Raw genomic sequence first — 15,948 nt, forward strand, 5'->3', positions numbered from 1 at the left:
CTATTTCCTAAACACAATTTGTATGACATTAAGCCACAGGTTCCCATATTTTTCTCTGACCCTGAGGAGGCTCCATGCACCTCATGAACATGAGTGGTGGTATACCAAATGGACAGCTGGAGGAAACACCTCAGAAGTTTTCCTGCCACCACCTAAGACCAGAGGAGTTGGCCGTTCCTGACTGTGCTTAAGCTCTTAGCTTTAACCAACAGCACCCTGCATATTATCCCTGAAAGGGTGCTTACCAGTTAGGATTTGTCTGAACAGGAGCAGGAAAAGAAGAGAAGAGTTACCATTAGCCATCTTTTGGACTGAGCCATAATAAAGTTAGAACTCTGTTCGCTGAATATATTTCACTTGCTACTAGATGAGACGGTGGAAGAAGCCAGAAGAGCCAAACAGAGGTCTATCAACCCATGCTGGTTTATGTTAGTGGGAATACTAATAAGAAAATTCATAAAATATGGGAAATCTAGGGTAAATGGCAAAGCCAATAACAGAATGTTGAGAAAACAAGCAAAAACCCAGGGCTCTTCCAAGTGAGCCAAGACATACAGTCACCCCACTTAGGTCAGCATCAAGACCATGGCTTTTACTTCAAATGCAGGTGGAAAATCACAGTGGGGTTCTGAGTAGAGGAATGACATGATCTAAGTTTTACAGGATCACTCTGGCTGCTATTCTGAAAATAAAATGCAGGGGGCAAGTGTAACAAACCAGCTAAGAGCCTGTGGCTATGATCTTGCATTGAGGGAAAAAGACAGTATCTCCCTAGCAGAGAAATAAATGTGCATCCTTAAAACCATGTATATGTAGCTGGAGGGAAGAACAGTTAAAGGGGGAAAGAACCACAGGCTCAAACTTCAGGTCCACGCAACCTGTGATTTCATACCAAGCGTACACAAATGAATCAGAGTACTGTAGTTCAAAGCACCACATATGAAGAGTATCTACTTAATTCCTCTTAAACTAATTCCATTCTCATCAAGCAACTTCCTAATTATAAAGTAGATTCATGTAGACTGACCAACAGCAAGGGAAGATATGTATCAGCAAATTCTATTCTCTGTTCCACTTGAATGGTTTTGACTCTAGCCAGAAATTAATAAATTGGATTTCTGGGTTTTTCTTACACATCATTTTGATGAGTTTAGCTTATTTGTGTTGTTGGCTCCCTAGAGCATCACCATCTGTAGGTATACTAATAATTGAGTTTCCTAATACATTCAACAGAAAATAAGGCCGGGAAAGTTATGACCTTAAAAAGTCATGCTGATAAGACTTGTCTGAGCTGCCACTTGGCCTCGCCCAGCTGACCCCCCCCAACCCCCGGTCTTGGAGAGTGCCATTCCAGTCAAACTGCAACACGCAGCTCTCATACCCAGACAGTGATACCAGAATATTCTGAGTAAACGAGGGAATACTGTGTCACCGTGCCCTCATTAGAAAAAGTTCAGTTCTCAAAGGCTTATTCTTCTGTGATGATTTTCTGAATTCTCATCCTTTCTGAAAACAACCACCTTCAAGTTATCATAGAGGGATTTTTCTTTCTCTTTCCTGGACACATGATTCTTTTTTCACATCACTTTATGTAAGATACAATTAATTTTCAGAAAGGCACTTAAACTATGCATATTCAAAGTACCCTAATAAACAAAAAGTTACCGGCAAGGAACTTGTATCATTCTGAACAATGGTCTCTGAAGTCTCAGCAAGGTCACTGTCCTTTCTGGAGCGCTGATCGAGGGGAAGAGGAGCTGGGCTGGAGGGTTCATCACTGTCCTGGAGGGTGGAGTGCTCCAGTTCCTCCAATAAGGCATCTATATCAAAAGATACAAGAGAATCCTAATACAGAACATGGGATGATTTGCCCCTTAAATGTCACCCCTGTGCCTCCATTCACCTCCTTCTCTCTTGGGTTAAGACTGTCTTCAATATCTTCCCTTACTTCTTATGTTACTTCAAGATGTGGTCTATTCTCCCAGAGGATGTTTAATGCCTCCACATAGTGTGACCAATTTTCTATGGTTGCCTTCAATTTCACAGCATCTCTCAAGAATTTGACTTCTTATATTTCAGGGCACTAATTTCTATCATTCATTTAGGGTGGGTTGCCCACAAAGATCCCCATTTAGAAAAAAAGTAAATCCTACCAGAAAAGTATAATAACAATTTTTTTTCTAAATGTACCAACACAGTAATGCTTCTTCTTAACCCTGATTATTGTTTTCTTATATCCCACGTATGAACAAAATTTTCAAAACAAAGTAAAAGTATTCTGTCTTTTAGGGCATATAAGGTAAAAAAAAAAGGGGGGGTGGTGGAGATCAAGGAGAAAATAGATATTGCAAAATCAAGCAAGATGGCATTGCAATCCAAATCTTGAGATTTGTTTCTGCTGTAGTTTTCTTGGAGAAAACCAATGCACTTGGGGTGCCTGGGTGGCTCAGTGGGTTAAGCTGCTGCCTTCAGCTCAGGTCATGATCCCAGGGTCCTGGGTTCAAGCCCCACATTGGGCTCTCTGCTCAGTAGGGAGCCTGCTTCCTCCTTCCTCTCTCTCTGCCTGCCTCTCTGCCTACCTGTGATCTCTGTCAAATAAATAAATAAAATCTCTTAAAAAACAAAACAAAACAAATGCACTTTACAAGTATCAAACTACTTTTCTGTTACAATGAAATTAATAATAAAAATTGACACATTACAGGCACTATGCTCAGGAATTTCTGTATTTCATTTAGTCATCCTAAAGCTTTAAGGCAGGTGATATTGTTGTCCTTATTTTATAGATCAAGAAAGAGACTGGGGCACCTGGGTTGTTCAGTTGGCTAAGCATCCAACTTTTGATTTCAGCTCAGATCAAGATTTCAGGGTTGTGAGACTGAGCCCCGTGGAGCCTGCTTTAAGAGTCTCTCTCTCCCGCTTCCTCTGCCCCTACCAACTCTCTTCCTCTATTAAAAAAAAAAAAAAAAAAAAAAAAAAGAGAGAGAGAGAGAGAGAGAAAAGAAAGAAAAGAAAAAAGTAGTGTCACACCATTACTGATGCAGATCCTGTCTAATCCTGGGCTATCTGATTTTAGCCCCTGCACTAACTTCATGTCAGACATTGCAGTCCCCATCTTCATGTGGATTCTCAGGATCATCTTGGCATGATATGATCTTCTCTGAAGCCGTTTCCTCGTCTACACAATCAAGCAATTCTATTACAATTTTTTTCAAATTAGGGGTTGAGACCCATTAGTGGATCTCTGGTGGATTTTTTTTTTTTTTTTTTTTTTTTTTTTTACCACAGGTCATGATTTTTAAAAGTTTGCAAAACAGTGGATTATACTATTTGACATTGTTTGATTTCTGCAGATTAAGGGCAATAGGGACATACTTACCAATGAACATGACATATCTGATATTGCTTTAAAATAATCGGGGACTGAGAGGAATGGGTGGGTGTATTAATGAAACAAGACTGGCCAAGAGTTGATCACTGTTAAGCTGGTTGATGAGTATACTAGATTTCATTAAACTATTTTCTTCGGTTTTATATATTTTTTAAAATTCCTCATAATCAAACGTTTTTTCAAAAGAAGGAAAAAAGAAAAAAAAACTAATGTGGAAAGAGAAAGAAAGACTAATTTTCTCATAACTTTACTAGCCAGATTGAATGCCAAACTTCTGGGTTCCAATCTTTTGTTCTATACCCCTCTATGAAGATATAGTCCTTTTCTATTTTCTAAGCTTTGCTCCAACCAGACGTCATGGATCTTGGATTCAAAATAATAAGACATTTATAGTAAAGATTAGGGGAGAAGGGATACTCTCTGTAAGAGAAGCAAACCATATCTCTAAGAGGAGAAGGTTACCCTTAGAAGCATCAGTGAACCAAAGTTAGTGAAACTCCCTCTTCTGGGTCATGAGTTAACAGGGCTTTCTCTTCCTGTTTCCTAGGAGTGCACATAACACCAACTCCCAAGATGTTCTTGCCTTCTGCCAGATCCCGTAATTTGCAGATGACTAATTTTAGTATGACGAATGTGGGATTATAAGGGGTGGGGGGAGGTATTAGATGGAAAACTCTGTAGTCCTTCCCTGTAGCCCTTCATCTGCAGAAATCCGGTAACATCAACACTAACATAAAAGGGATAAAGTGAGGTCTCTTGGGGGATCTCAATGGATTGGAATGATTTCATTCAGAGCCAGAATCTGTTCCTGGTTCCCCTTTATCTAGCATCCCCAAGTACTGAAAGTTTAGGTAAAATCTGCTGGACAGAAACAAACCATCAAGGTTGGAGGAAGTACTGCAAAAAGGAAATACCGCCTGCCTTTGCTGACCTGTCTTGCACCCTATTTCTCTGCGGCTGGAAGAACGAACAACCCTAAGTCTGGGTAGTTACTGAGCTACTGACAATACGAACAAAGATAGATTACATGAATGTCACCCCTTCCAGGTGGCTTGGTACTTTCTACACTTCTGGACCAGATTCCTCTACCATTCATCCTGCTCAAGTAGTGGAAAACTGTGCAAATCTAATTTTTAATTATTTTAAATTATCTGGGTTGTTCTATTGGTTGGAACACCTGAGCCAATGCACTGCTAAAAGAGGAGACTGCCTTGTAGCTTAATCAGTTTTGGTGTCAGGGGCTCCTGGGAGTGATGCTGAAAACATTTATTGTTTTTCTTGGTTATCTCATTGGAAGAAAACACAAAGCATGTCATAGTTATTTCAGAGAGTTGCTTCAGACATTAACATGGTTAATATACGCAAAAATGTCAAGTTTTAGTTTAAGTCACTAAATAGGTATTACTTCCCTTTTGAATTACCCACATGAAAGCCATTAAGTTATTGCTAAAATAAGTCTTTGAGCTGGATTTTGAACTTAGGCAGAAATGTGAACTTCCCTACTCTCACAGAGTTAAGAATCTGGTTTCTGCTCCAAGTCCAAAATACTTTCTACCCCAAGCTTCAAAATAGACTTTACCTCCAAAACAGTTTAATATTTATTAAATACCACCTTTCCCTCTTCATTAACATCTCTTCCCTCCTGTAATTTGCTTATCTTCCTCTCTGCTCCTCTAGTTCTCAAATTACGCTGCAAACAGTTAACACCACCACCAAGACAATATGCAAGATCTGTTTTAGGTTGTTCACACTTTTTATGTACGCCAAACATACAAAAACTCAGAACACTGTGTATTAATACAGCTTGGAAATTGAGTAAAAGGTTAGTGACTTAGTGTTAATAAGGATGCCAGCAACAAAAGTCAGCAAAGGATAAGGAATGAATCCCAAGAATGACAAACCTTCCATTACTACAAAGATTGGAAGTCAGGGATCTTTCTGAGCAATGTAACCAATTGTTTCACTGATGGTTCTAATTGTTCGAAATGGAAAGAGTATCATATTTGCAGGCCACAGTAATCTGTTACTTCAGAATTCCTCTGAATAAAAAGCTTAGCAACAGAATCGATGGAGTTTTAGCGCTAATTCTCCTTGATTTAATACTAAACCATGGAACAAATGAAACCACCCTGGCCTTGCTCCAACATTTACAGATCCCTCATTCTCATTCTTCTATTCCATTTCTTTTCCTTATAACACCCCCTTTATCCCTCTCCCTTTTCTTTTTTTTCTTCCTAAATCGCAAATCTGTAGGTGCCAACTGTGTGACCACCCTATGACCTGCAACAGCCGCCAAGGGGCAAATACTCATAATAAAATCACAATTCGGTCCAAAAGTATTTGTGCATAGTTTACCCTGGTGAGCACCCAACTTTCAGCCTATTTGTGCCACCGAAAAGAGTGAACCAATAGTTCCCCAAAACAATCATAGTTCCTCATGCTTCACTCTTGGTTGGACTGAGGTCATGAGAGAAGTAGAAGCACAATCTTCCAGCACCACTCTCCCTCTGGCTAGAAGTACACCCCACCACAGACATGGCAGCCAAGTCTTCATTCCCCCAGAGTTTCTCCTCCAAGAAAGTCCTCACTCACCCAACTCTTCCATTGTCACACACCCAAGATGCTCTGGTCCCACAGGTTGTGAGGAACTGCTGTGGCATGTGCTGAAGAAGAGGACCGCAAAGGAACTGAGTGAGACAGCGTGAAGCAGCCTCTATAACCCTTTTGGTTCCTGTATTTGCTTAGCACTTCCTCTCTTTTGATTTGGTGAGTTTCTTTTTTTTTTTCTTTCCTTTTTTCTTTCTTCCTTTCTTTTCTTTTCTTCTTCTTTTTTTTTTTGGAGGGGGGTAAATTAAAGTTTGGAAAATGGGACATAGAAAGATGGGTAGTAGGATTTGAGTTTTGTTAGTGCATTGGCGAGGGTGAGATTCAAAATTAACTTTGAAAAAATTGAGCACCTCCTATGCACCAGGATTCATTTTGAATTCATGGGATCGCAGACTTGCACTTGTGTTTTTCCCCAGTGTGGGTATCCCACTGTGACTGTGCATCAGAAAACCTGCTGTATGTGTGTGAATGTGAGTGTGTGAGTGTGTGTGTGTGAAACTGATGACCACGGAAGTGGTTTCCTTCATAAAATTTCCATCAGAGTTAACCAGCAACCAATTCATTTTGCTGTCTTTATTTACTCAATGATCCAGAAATTATGCTTACCTGCTTTCCTGAATAGACTGTAAATCCATTAAAAGCAGTGCAGAGTAGCTGTCACATCTGGATTTTCAGGACTATTAGTTCTTTCTGCGGTCCAAAACACGAACAGTTATAGTGATCATGAAGAATGAAACTGGAAGACAAGACACAAGGTGTTTAGCTGCAAATGTCTCAGGGAAGGATAATTTCTGCTTAGTTATGTTGCCTAATAAAAGGGACTCTGAGATTAACATTTTTTTCACCTTTTTTACCACTGTGATTTTACTCACCTTGAATGAAATAAAACATTTACAAAAGGCCAAATATGAGATAGCAGTATGTAAAGAACTATAATTATGGCTCTGTGAAACACAATATTATCTCCATTTTTACCAGTGGTGAAATAGATTCAAGGGATAGTAACTTCCTAAAGATAACAGAATTACAGATAGCTTAACTATTTACTATAACCCAGATTTAATTTCAATCACTGTGAGCTTTCTTCTGCAATACATGGTCTTTTTTTGGGTGATGTAAAGGAATCATTCATTCTCCCTTTCCATTGTGATGCTTTTTTATTTTTATTTTTTTTAAATAAAAAGGAGATTCCCGCTCTGCATTACTTGGAGCAGCCATTGGATGTCAGTGCTGTTCCAAAAGTCTGCTTCAAACGTCCAAATGGGTTTGAAAAAATTCCCATCCTCACTAACCCATAATAGTTTTTACAACTGAAATGTCACTGGTCCTATGAAAGTGCAGAACACTTGGAGAATATAAAACATTTGCCTAATCTGTGGTGGTAACTGAGCCAAAACACTGAAAGGAAAAATGCACTTCAGCCCTTGGCTTGCAAATATTAGACTGTATCTGCAATTTAAATGAATGATTAATGTGAAATTTAGAATTGGATCCCGAGATCTTGTTTCCATCCGCTTTCTGTAAGTGTGTGTGTGTTGGGGGGGGGGGGGTGTTATCCCCAGATGCTTTATTTTCCAAGGTTAAGAACCGTTCTTTCAAACCGCTCCTTGATTATAGTGCATGAAAGGAATGCTGGAAACCCACTGCTGTCACTGAATGCAAGTTGGAAAACAAATGGAAACTGCCATTTGACGCATTTAGGATAATTTAGTTGCACGCGCTAGCGGACAGAAAAGTAATTTCTGACAAAGCTGCTATTCTGACTGTGCTTCCTGTGCAGCAGAAACATTCAAAACCACAGAAGCCAAGTGGCTTCGAGGCAGGGAGCACGAAGGAGGGCTTCGGTTTCTGTGAATAGGTCACAGAATCACGCTAACAACCCTTCCCCCTTCCTCTTTCCCCGCAGCCCAGGGACCACAGCCAAGTTAAGCAGCCGACGCCAGCTCCTTGGCACCGAAAACATTTGGTAGAACAGCCACTTTACAATTTCCAGACTTAATTATTAAGACCCAAGTGAGTGGTGGGATTTGTGTTCCGTCCCGAGCACCTGACAGATCCAGATTCAGTCCCTGACCCCCAGGAGCTCACAGATTAGGGAGTCAGAGAATGACGAGGCGAATACTGCAGGCATGAACGCTAGGAGGTGCGGAGTAACCAACCCGACCTAAGGGCTACTGACGTGGCCAAGCAAGAAAGGTTTCGCCAACACCAACTGAAATAGTCGGGAAAACCATCCCAAGCGATCCCGACCAGCAACTGGTTTGCCATTTCTCCTCGGATCTGTGCGGGTGTCGCGGCCTAACCCGGAAACACTACCTCCCTGAAAAAGCAAACGCCAGCTGCAGAAAAAATTAACTACCTTTCCCATCGTGCATCAGTCAAAAACCTCCCAGCATCCTCTCCGCCCCTTCTTTCTCATTTTTTTTCTTAAAGTATATTTGAGACTTCATTTCCCAAGATGCCTTTTGACAAGTTAACCCTGCGCATGCGCCAAGAGGCGGGCCATCCTTGCCCTCACGACCCCGCCTCTGTTCTACCGCCGCCATTTTTTCAGAGACTTTCATCCGGCTGTCGACGGGGTTTTTTTTCTTAAAGGAGAAGCGACAACTCAAAAAATTTCCCCCTTCTTCCCGCAAGACCTGGCGGCGCTGGGGACAGAAAGGCCACACACAGGAAAGTGGGATCGGGGTGGAGGCAGCAGAACGCCAAGGCTCCTTCCGCGGCTTAAGGAAGAAGGATAGAAAGAGCCCTGTGGCATTAGCGGCTCCTTAGGGAGGCAGGTGCGCGCGCAGCCAGTCCAGCGTGCGAGCAAGGCGGGGGAAAAGGTGCGTTTTCCTCCCACCAATCTCCTCGCGGGACCTGCTCCTCCCACTGCCCCCAGCGCGCGCTGAGCTCGTGGCGCAGGGGGTGGGGGTGGAGGAAGGTCACTTTAGGATTGTCGCGAGACACAGCCGTTTAACGGTGAGAACGGGTGCGCGGGGAAGGAAACCTCGCGCGCTCCCTTGGAGCCGTTTCCTGATTGGTTGAAGGAAGGGGTGGGGGAGGGAACCGGGGACGTCGCTGCGTGAGAGACCACGAGGGGCAGGGCGAGGAAGCCGTCCCTCCTCTCCGATTGGTCTGCTGAACGTCTGTGGCGGGCGCGCGCGCGCCGCCAGCGGTAGCGGGCCTTGAGTGGCAGGGGGCGGGGGGGGGCGCCCTCGGAGCCGGGCGGAGGGGAGGGGGGGAAAGAGGAGCGCAGAGTGAGATTGAGCCGGACGCTCCGGGAGGCAAAGGGGGCGGGGGGAGCAGCGCCGCGGCTGCCGCCGCCTCCGCCTCCGCCGCCTGGGACGAGGGGGTGGGGGACGGACGAGCCCCGATGCCGGGGGAGACGGAAGAGCCGAGACCCCCGGAGCAGCAGGACCAGGAAGGGGGAGAGGCGGCGGCGGCCAAGGCGGCTCCAGAGGAGCCCCAACAACATAACCCTGCGGCGGCGGCGGCGGCGGCGCCTGCGGGGACCACTAGCAGCCGCGTGCTGAGGGGAGGTCGAGACCGGGGCCGGGCCGCTGCGGCCGCCGCCGCCGCCGCTGTGTCTCGCCGGAGGAAGGCCGAGTATCCCCGCCGGCGGAGGAGCAGCCCCAGCGCCAGGCCTCCCGACGCCCCAGGGCAGCAGTCCCAGGCCGCGAAGCCCCCGTCTCCAGCTCAGGGCAAGAAGAGTCCGCGACTCCTGTGAGTAACGCAGTCTTTCAGGCGGTGGGAAAGACCCCCCTCTGTCCGCACGCAACCCTCTCGGCTCCCGTAGCGCCCACTCCACGTGACATCCTGCCTGCTCTGCCCCCTGCCGGCTCGCACGCCAGATGTCACGCCGCTCCCCTGCTAGCTGCCTCACCGCCGCTCTTTGGCCCTCCCCCGGTGTCCTCGGTCTGTGGGGCCACTTCCCCTCTCCCTGAAGTCGTCCTTTGTGGGATACACCTCTTTTGCTCTGTGGTGACCCTCCCCTTCCCTGCCGCCGCAGGCTTCGCCCGCACTCTGGCATCTGCACTCCCTTTGTCAGCCTGTCCCCCTCGTTCGGCGGCTCTCCAGTATTACATCACATCCCCATTAGGAAATCAGCACAATCTTAGCCTTCAGAAGTGTGCGTGTCCGTCCGTTCCCCGCCCCCCCCCCCATTAATTAGCTCAAGAGGCAGTTGTACTGGTAGCTTCATGTAGCTTTTCCACTCTGCTAAATTTTCACATCACGTTCCCCTTGTTTTACACATCTGGTACTTAGGGTAAAACGTGGCTCTGCCAGTCTTCATTCGAGACTAGCATGGTATTTTTTCGTGTGTTGTGTTGTTTTGTTTAGTTTTTGCTTGTCTACTTGTGCTTATGTTTTCGTGTAAGAACTTCGTCCTTACAGATTAGACTACTCTGAAAGGGATTACCTTATTATCTAAAGACAGTGGAGGGACCAGGAACATACAGTTTTAAATTTTAAATTGTTAGTATTAAAATGTTTCTATGTTGAAAATACTGAAGTGCATGTGTCTGTAAATTGTAGAAGTTAATCATATTAGTCATTGAATTCGTTAATTGAAAACATTTGTGTCTTTTGACTTTCAAGTGAAAAAAGTTGATAAAAGGGGAAATTAAAGTGGGGGGAATTAGAATTTTAAGTGCCCCCCTCCCAGAGAGATTATGGCAAGATTTGGCTTATACCAAATTTAAAACTTGAAACACACCTCTTCCAAAATAAAGAATTAAGTCTGTGACTTGTTTGCTTGCCTTAGAAGCTTCTCAGAAAGAAAAATTAAAAGGTATCATGTTGTGGTATTAGATCTGCTTCAAATTTTTGAATTATTTAAGTTAACATAATTTAGAGAATTTATTGTGTAACTACAGTTCTTTGGACAGCAAAGATCTGTACTTACAAATTACTTGGCTGCAATTAGGATTCTAATTGCTATAGATGAATTTCACAGTCACAAAAATTTTAAGATTCTGTATTTCATTTTACCAGTTTGAAAAGAGCTGTCATTACCCTTACTTGAATTAAATTTCTTGAATGAATTTGTTAAACTGTGTATGCTTTAGTTCCACTATCTGTAGGAAATAATGTTAATCCTTATGAGATAGTGAAAGTATAGCATGTGACACAAAGCCTGGTACATAGTACATACAATATTTGTTTAAAATTACTGTTTTGAGTTGTGATGGAATGATAGAGGTATAAGTGGTGTGTAGTGATTCTCATGTAAACGCTGAAGAATTGTTGTGGTTTTTTTTTCTTTTTTTTTTTTCTTTTATTTCTGTTTCCATAGGTGGCTAATAATTTAATAATGTATTTCTTAAATGCCCTTCCATCCTTACCTACCCATTTGAGAGTAAAATACACCTAGATTTCCTTGCTGCATTTCCCTCCCACTGTTTTACCACTAGCAGTTTTACTTACAGAAATGATACCTTAAAATAAGCTAGTGCAGTATTTTTTTTCATCTCATTGTTTTCTTCACTGACTCTTGGCAAAAAGTACTTATGGGTCTTTTTATTTCTACAATATAAAAAAACAGTTGAAGTTGGGTGAAGATGACTTAATTAAATCCCTTCAGTTTTTTCTCCCATGTTATTCCCTGTGGGGAGAAAGATAGTCTTAATTCGTAGTGTCCCGCCCTCTCACATCCACTATCATAAAAGATAGTAGTGTTCTTTTACCTTCTCTTAGCCTCCGAAAGGTCTCCTAATTACGTATTTTGTTGCACAGTTTTGATCAGATTGTTAAAATAAATTTTCATAGTGATAATTTATTTGTTACATGTTTTTAATTTACTGCATGCCTTGGAAATCAGAGGAGTTCTAAAGCATTTCAGCTAGGTAAATCATGATTGAGCAGTACCTGGGCCTGGTTCTGTGCTGAGATAGGCTTTATAAAGGTAAATGAGACATGGCCCTTGTCTTCAAGACCTCGCAGTATGGGGGGGAAGATGCGTCGATTAGTGGAGGTTTGTCAGACGTACGTGTGGTTTATAGATTTTCAAAGTGATAAACTTTAAAACTAATTGAGAAATTTAATTAATCCTTCAAGACATTTCATGAGATTTTGAGTATCAGTTTACTGAATCCTGGTCAAGTACCTTCTGACCTCTGTTATCCTAACATGTGAGGTATCTTAATTACCTCTTCTGTTCAGGTTCTTTCACCATGTCCCACCATTTCCTCCCATAAATTCTAATAGCTGTTTTCGCCTACATTTGTTTCTCTTGATTGAAGAGACAGCAAAATACACAGTAGTTTAAAAAAGGTCAATAAATACAAAGATTTGGATTGATTGAAACCTCTTTTTCTGCTAGAAGGCAAAGTAGTGCAGTAGAGATAATATTGAACTATATAGTTAAAAGTTTGTGTTCTCAGCTTTCCGCTGCTCAGTAAGTGACCTCAGGCAAGTCACTTAAGCTCTTTAAATCGGTATCTTCATCTATAACTGGTAATTTAGGATTTGTTACAAGCATAAGTGTGTATAAATGATAATTAGGTTACAGTTTTATATAAATTTATGTTTATAAGAGCATTTTCATTTGCTTTGAAACATTCAAGGGTTAATGAAAAGAGCAGGAAATCCTTGTGAAAGGAAATAATTAGTGAATTTGCTTGAGGAATTCATAAAGTTAAATGCTAAAATCGTTTTAAAATAAAACTTAAAGCCAGTTAAAAGGAATGATAAACCAAATTTGAAGAAAGGTTATATACGTCAGTACTACTTAAGAATTAGGCTCATCATTTGCTGTATTTTGGTCCATAAACTCCAGAGTTCAGATTCTTATATTTTAAATGCAGATGTTTATATGCATGTCTAATTTTAAATATATAAAATACCAATTTTTCTGATTCATAAAGTTAAAACACCCATGTTTTCTACTAATATGGAAACATAGTTAAACTAAGACTAGGTTAAATCGCAAAAAGGCTTCTTTTCATTCTACTGTGATGAGTCCTCTGCATTTCCTAGCCAATGCATTTCATGTAGAACTTCAGTAAATACTTTTTTAAACTTACGATTTAGCTATTGAGTAGCCCTATTGGCTAACACTGCGTATTCTTAGAGGTATTCCTACAGGTTCAGGTGGGTTCCAAATGAAACAAATACTGCTTTATTTTCTGGGATATGGAATTCCATTTTTGTTTTGTTTTCTTGCTTAAAGTAAAATAGTAGTAGACCTTCGAGTGACACTTTCTTGGCATATCATTTTGTAAGGAAAAAGTGAACATCATGGATAGTGAGAATGAAGAGGCCGTAATATTCTGAATTGAAAGAGCTTTTGTGGCTCTTTGGAGAAAGTTCCAGTTCTATAAGTTTAAAATTCTTAAGTTTTCCTCCCAAGGAAATCAGTATGGTAATAGAAACATCTTCCCATTCCAAAAGGTGTTTGGAGGGAAGTTTATTGTATAATGTTTCTGTATTTAGGTATTATATCTGTACTATTCTTTAGAATTAGGATGATCGGTTGTCTTGTGTTAATTATTAGTTGGACATTAATGATATAATTTAAAATAAAGTAATATCCAGAGTTTAAGAAAGTGGGATGAGAAAATGACAGCTGTTCTTTCTAAAGAGAACAGAATTTGTATTACATTACATCTGTATTTATTTGGCTATTCTGTAACGTAACAGTCCTCATTTACATCAAGTTTACTTTTAAAAAATAAAACAAAAAACAAAAAGCCTTGTACCAGCTCAAGATGCCATGTATCATCTTTATAGTAAAGATCCAGGACCTGTGGACTTTTGAATCTGGGTAATGGCTCCAGGGTAGAGGTTCGTTATACTCTGCTTAACAGTTATGAATGAAAGAAATGTTACCAAATTAAAAACATGACAACATTTTTTAACAGTCTATAACACATTAGAGTCTTTACTGTTGCTGATTTGTAAAGTACAAGTTATATTAATTTCTGAGGTCCAGTCTTTTGCCTTTGTAGAAATGGATTTTGACTGGGGTATAGTAAATGAATAATTCAGGGTTTTCTGTTAGGTTCATTGAATTTTTATTATGAAAATTGTCAAGTATACACATACCAAAAAAAAAGTACAATGAAATGCGCATGTCCGGTATTTACCACTAGATTTAGCAGTTATCAAGATTTTGCCATGCTTAATTACCTTTATCTCCCTGTCCCTCTTTTTTTTCCTGAAGTATTTTAGAGAAAATCTCAAACATTATTTCACCCCTAGTTACTGCATTTGGTAAGACAAGGACACTTTCTTATATAACCCACTTAATAAAACAAAATCAACAATATTTTCTTTGTATTACTTTTTTTTTTTTTGCAGTTAAAAACTTTTTGAGTGCTACTCTAGCTGTATGCTAACAGATTGGATAGCTGCATGATATCTGTTTAAATTTACATTAATTAAAATTAAAAATTCACAATCCTCAATTACAAACAAGCTGTTTCAAGCACTCAGTAGCCACACATGACTACCCTATTTGACAATGCAGATATAGAATATTTTCATCACTGCAGAAAGTTCTATTGACCACACTACTCTAGATGTGTTCTGCATCACTCTGAAAATGAACCTGAAAGATAAATATCTGTGTTTTAGGAATGTATGCAAGATTGTTCATTTAATATTTGGTTCTCATTTCTTTCAGATGTGTAGACAAAGTAACAACTGACAAAGGTAAGACTTGGTCATTTTTACTCTGTCATATATATTAACACTGATTATTTTATGATCGGATAGAAAATAGAATAATCTTCAGCCTGATAATTCAGATCTTCCCATTTTAAAGTGACCTTCATTTAGTAAAATAAAATAATTGGAGTAGTTAGAACCTGTGTAGCTAATAGGTTTGGGCTAGTGAAACATTTGGCATTATTTGGAAACCTAGTGATGGGAAATCAGATTATTTAATGTCACTTTATTATAATTTGTTTTTAGCTGTTTGCATTTGTAATAAAGTAGCTAGAAGAAAAATTATATATAACACAGAGTAAAGCTTAGACAAAATCTTGGTACTGGTAGAGACTCGAATTATAAATGCAGTTTGAAGAATGCGGAAAGAAAAGTGTTCTAAGATTTCAGCCTGGTGAATAATTAAATGGGATCATTTGGTTGTTTTTCACCAAACCAAATATATATATTAAGTGTAGTCTTCTGCTTATCTGGATTATAAAGGAGAGCTAATGCCCGAATTTTTCTTTTAAATCACTTCTTCAAGATTTCATTCTGGCTTTGCAGATTGGGGTTATTAAAATTGCCCCTAATATGCTGGACCTCATTCATTATTCATATAAAATGTATTCGTATATGTAGTTATTGGCTGTATTTCTTGATGTTAAATTCAAATATACAACATCCTACTTAAAACTTGAGTAGATAAACTCCTAAGCATATTTCATTTCTTATGTCTGACAGAAATCTACTTAATAACCCAGGGTTGGCCAGTTTATTGTATATGTGCATGTGTTTATAAATAAAAAAAATTAAGATTTTTCCTTCACAAAGAATGCTTTGAGAATATGTAATATATAATACGTATAAGGCAAGTTTAAAACCTGGATTTTATGCTACTTAGAAGAATGATACTGTGGTTAGGAACCAATAACTTGAATTGGTGGCTGCTTTGTAAATAATTAGCTATCAGTGATCAGGTTTCTTTGTCCTCTGAATTTTAGAATCTGAGGCTGGTATTTCATAGTTTACTAGGCAGAAGTATTTGTTCTAGGCAAATTTTTTCTGTGAGAAAACTTTGCCTGACTAATTTGTCTAGCAAATTCTTGGTGGTTTTGGCTGCTGTTGCTTGAAAGATAGGATATGTCTGCCAATAATGGAAGGTCTTGTGCTTCTTATTTAGAGATCATTTTGAAATGTTATGATGTGATGGAAATGTAGAGACAGGTGCAACCAAGTACCACAGCAGTTTTTGTTAAAACAAAGGACAAAACCTCCATACCTGCCTTTATCCAGCTAAAATTACTTTTGTGTCTAAA

General features: G+C 40.3%; 2 protein-coding genes across 7 annotated transcripts in view; one reads left to right on the forward strand and one right to left on the reverse strand.

Annotated features, from left to right (window-relative positions):
• LPXN (leupaxin) overlaps window positions 1–6,514 on the reverse strand; it is a 34,958-nt gene extending 28,444 nt beyond the window's left edge. The window contains exons 1-2 of the mRNA XM_032356690.1: window positions 5,984–6,514; window positions 1,666–1,820 (exon numbers count right to left, since the gene is read on the reverse strand). Coding sequence (XP_032212581.1) covers window positions 1,666–1,820; window positions 5,984–5,996 — 168 coding nt within the window. The 5' untranslated portion in view covers window positions 5,997–6,514. The remainder of the gene's footprint in view (window positions 1–1,665; window positions 1,821–5,983) is intronic.
• A 2,023-nt stretch (window positions 6,515–8,537) lies between these two features.
• ZFP91 (ZFP91 zinc finger protein) overlaps window positions 8,538–15,948 on the forward strand; it is a 57,216-nt gene continuing 49,805 nt past the window's right edge. For 2 of the 6 annotated variants that reach the window (XM_032356687.1, XM_032356686.1), the window contains exons 1-2: window positions 8,538–9,703; window positions 14,607–14,635. In XM_032356687.1, the coding sequence (XP_032212578.1) occupies window positions 9,354–9,703; window positions 14,607–14,635 (379 nt within the window). In that variant the 5' untranslated portion in view covers window positions 8,538–9,353. The remainder of the gene's footprint in view (window positions 9,704–14,606; window positions 14,636–15,948) is intronic. The other 4 variants (XM_032356685.1, XM_032356684.1, XM_032356688.1 and 1 more) reach the window with 2 other exon arrangements.

The sequence above is a fragment of the Mustela erminea genome, chromosome 9 (genome assembly GCF_009829155.1).
Source record: "Mustela erminea isolate mMusErm1 chromosome 9, mMusErm1.Pri, whole genome shotgun sequence".
Lineage (NCBI taxonomy): Eukaryota > Metazoa > Chordata > Mammalia > Carnivora > Mustelidae > Mustela > Mustela erminea.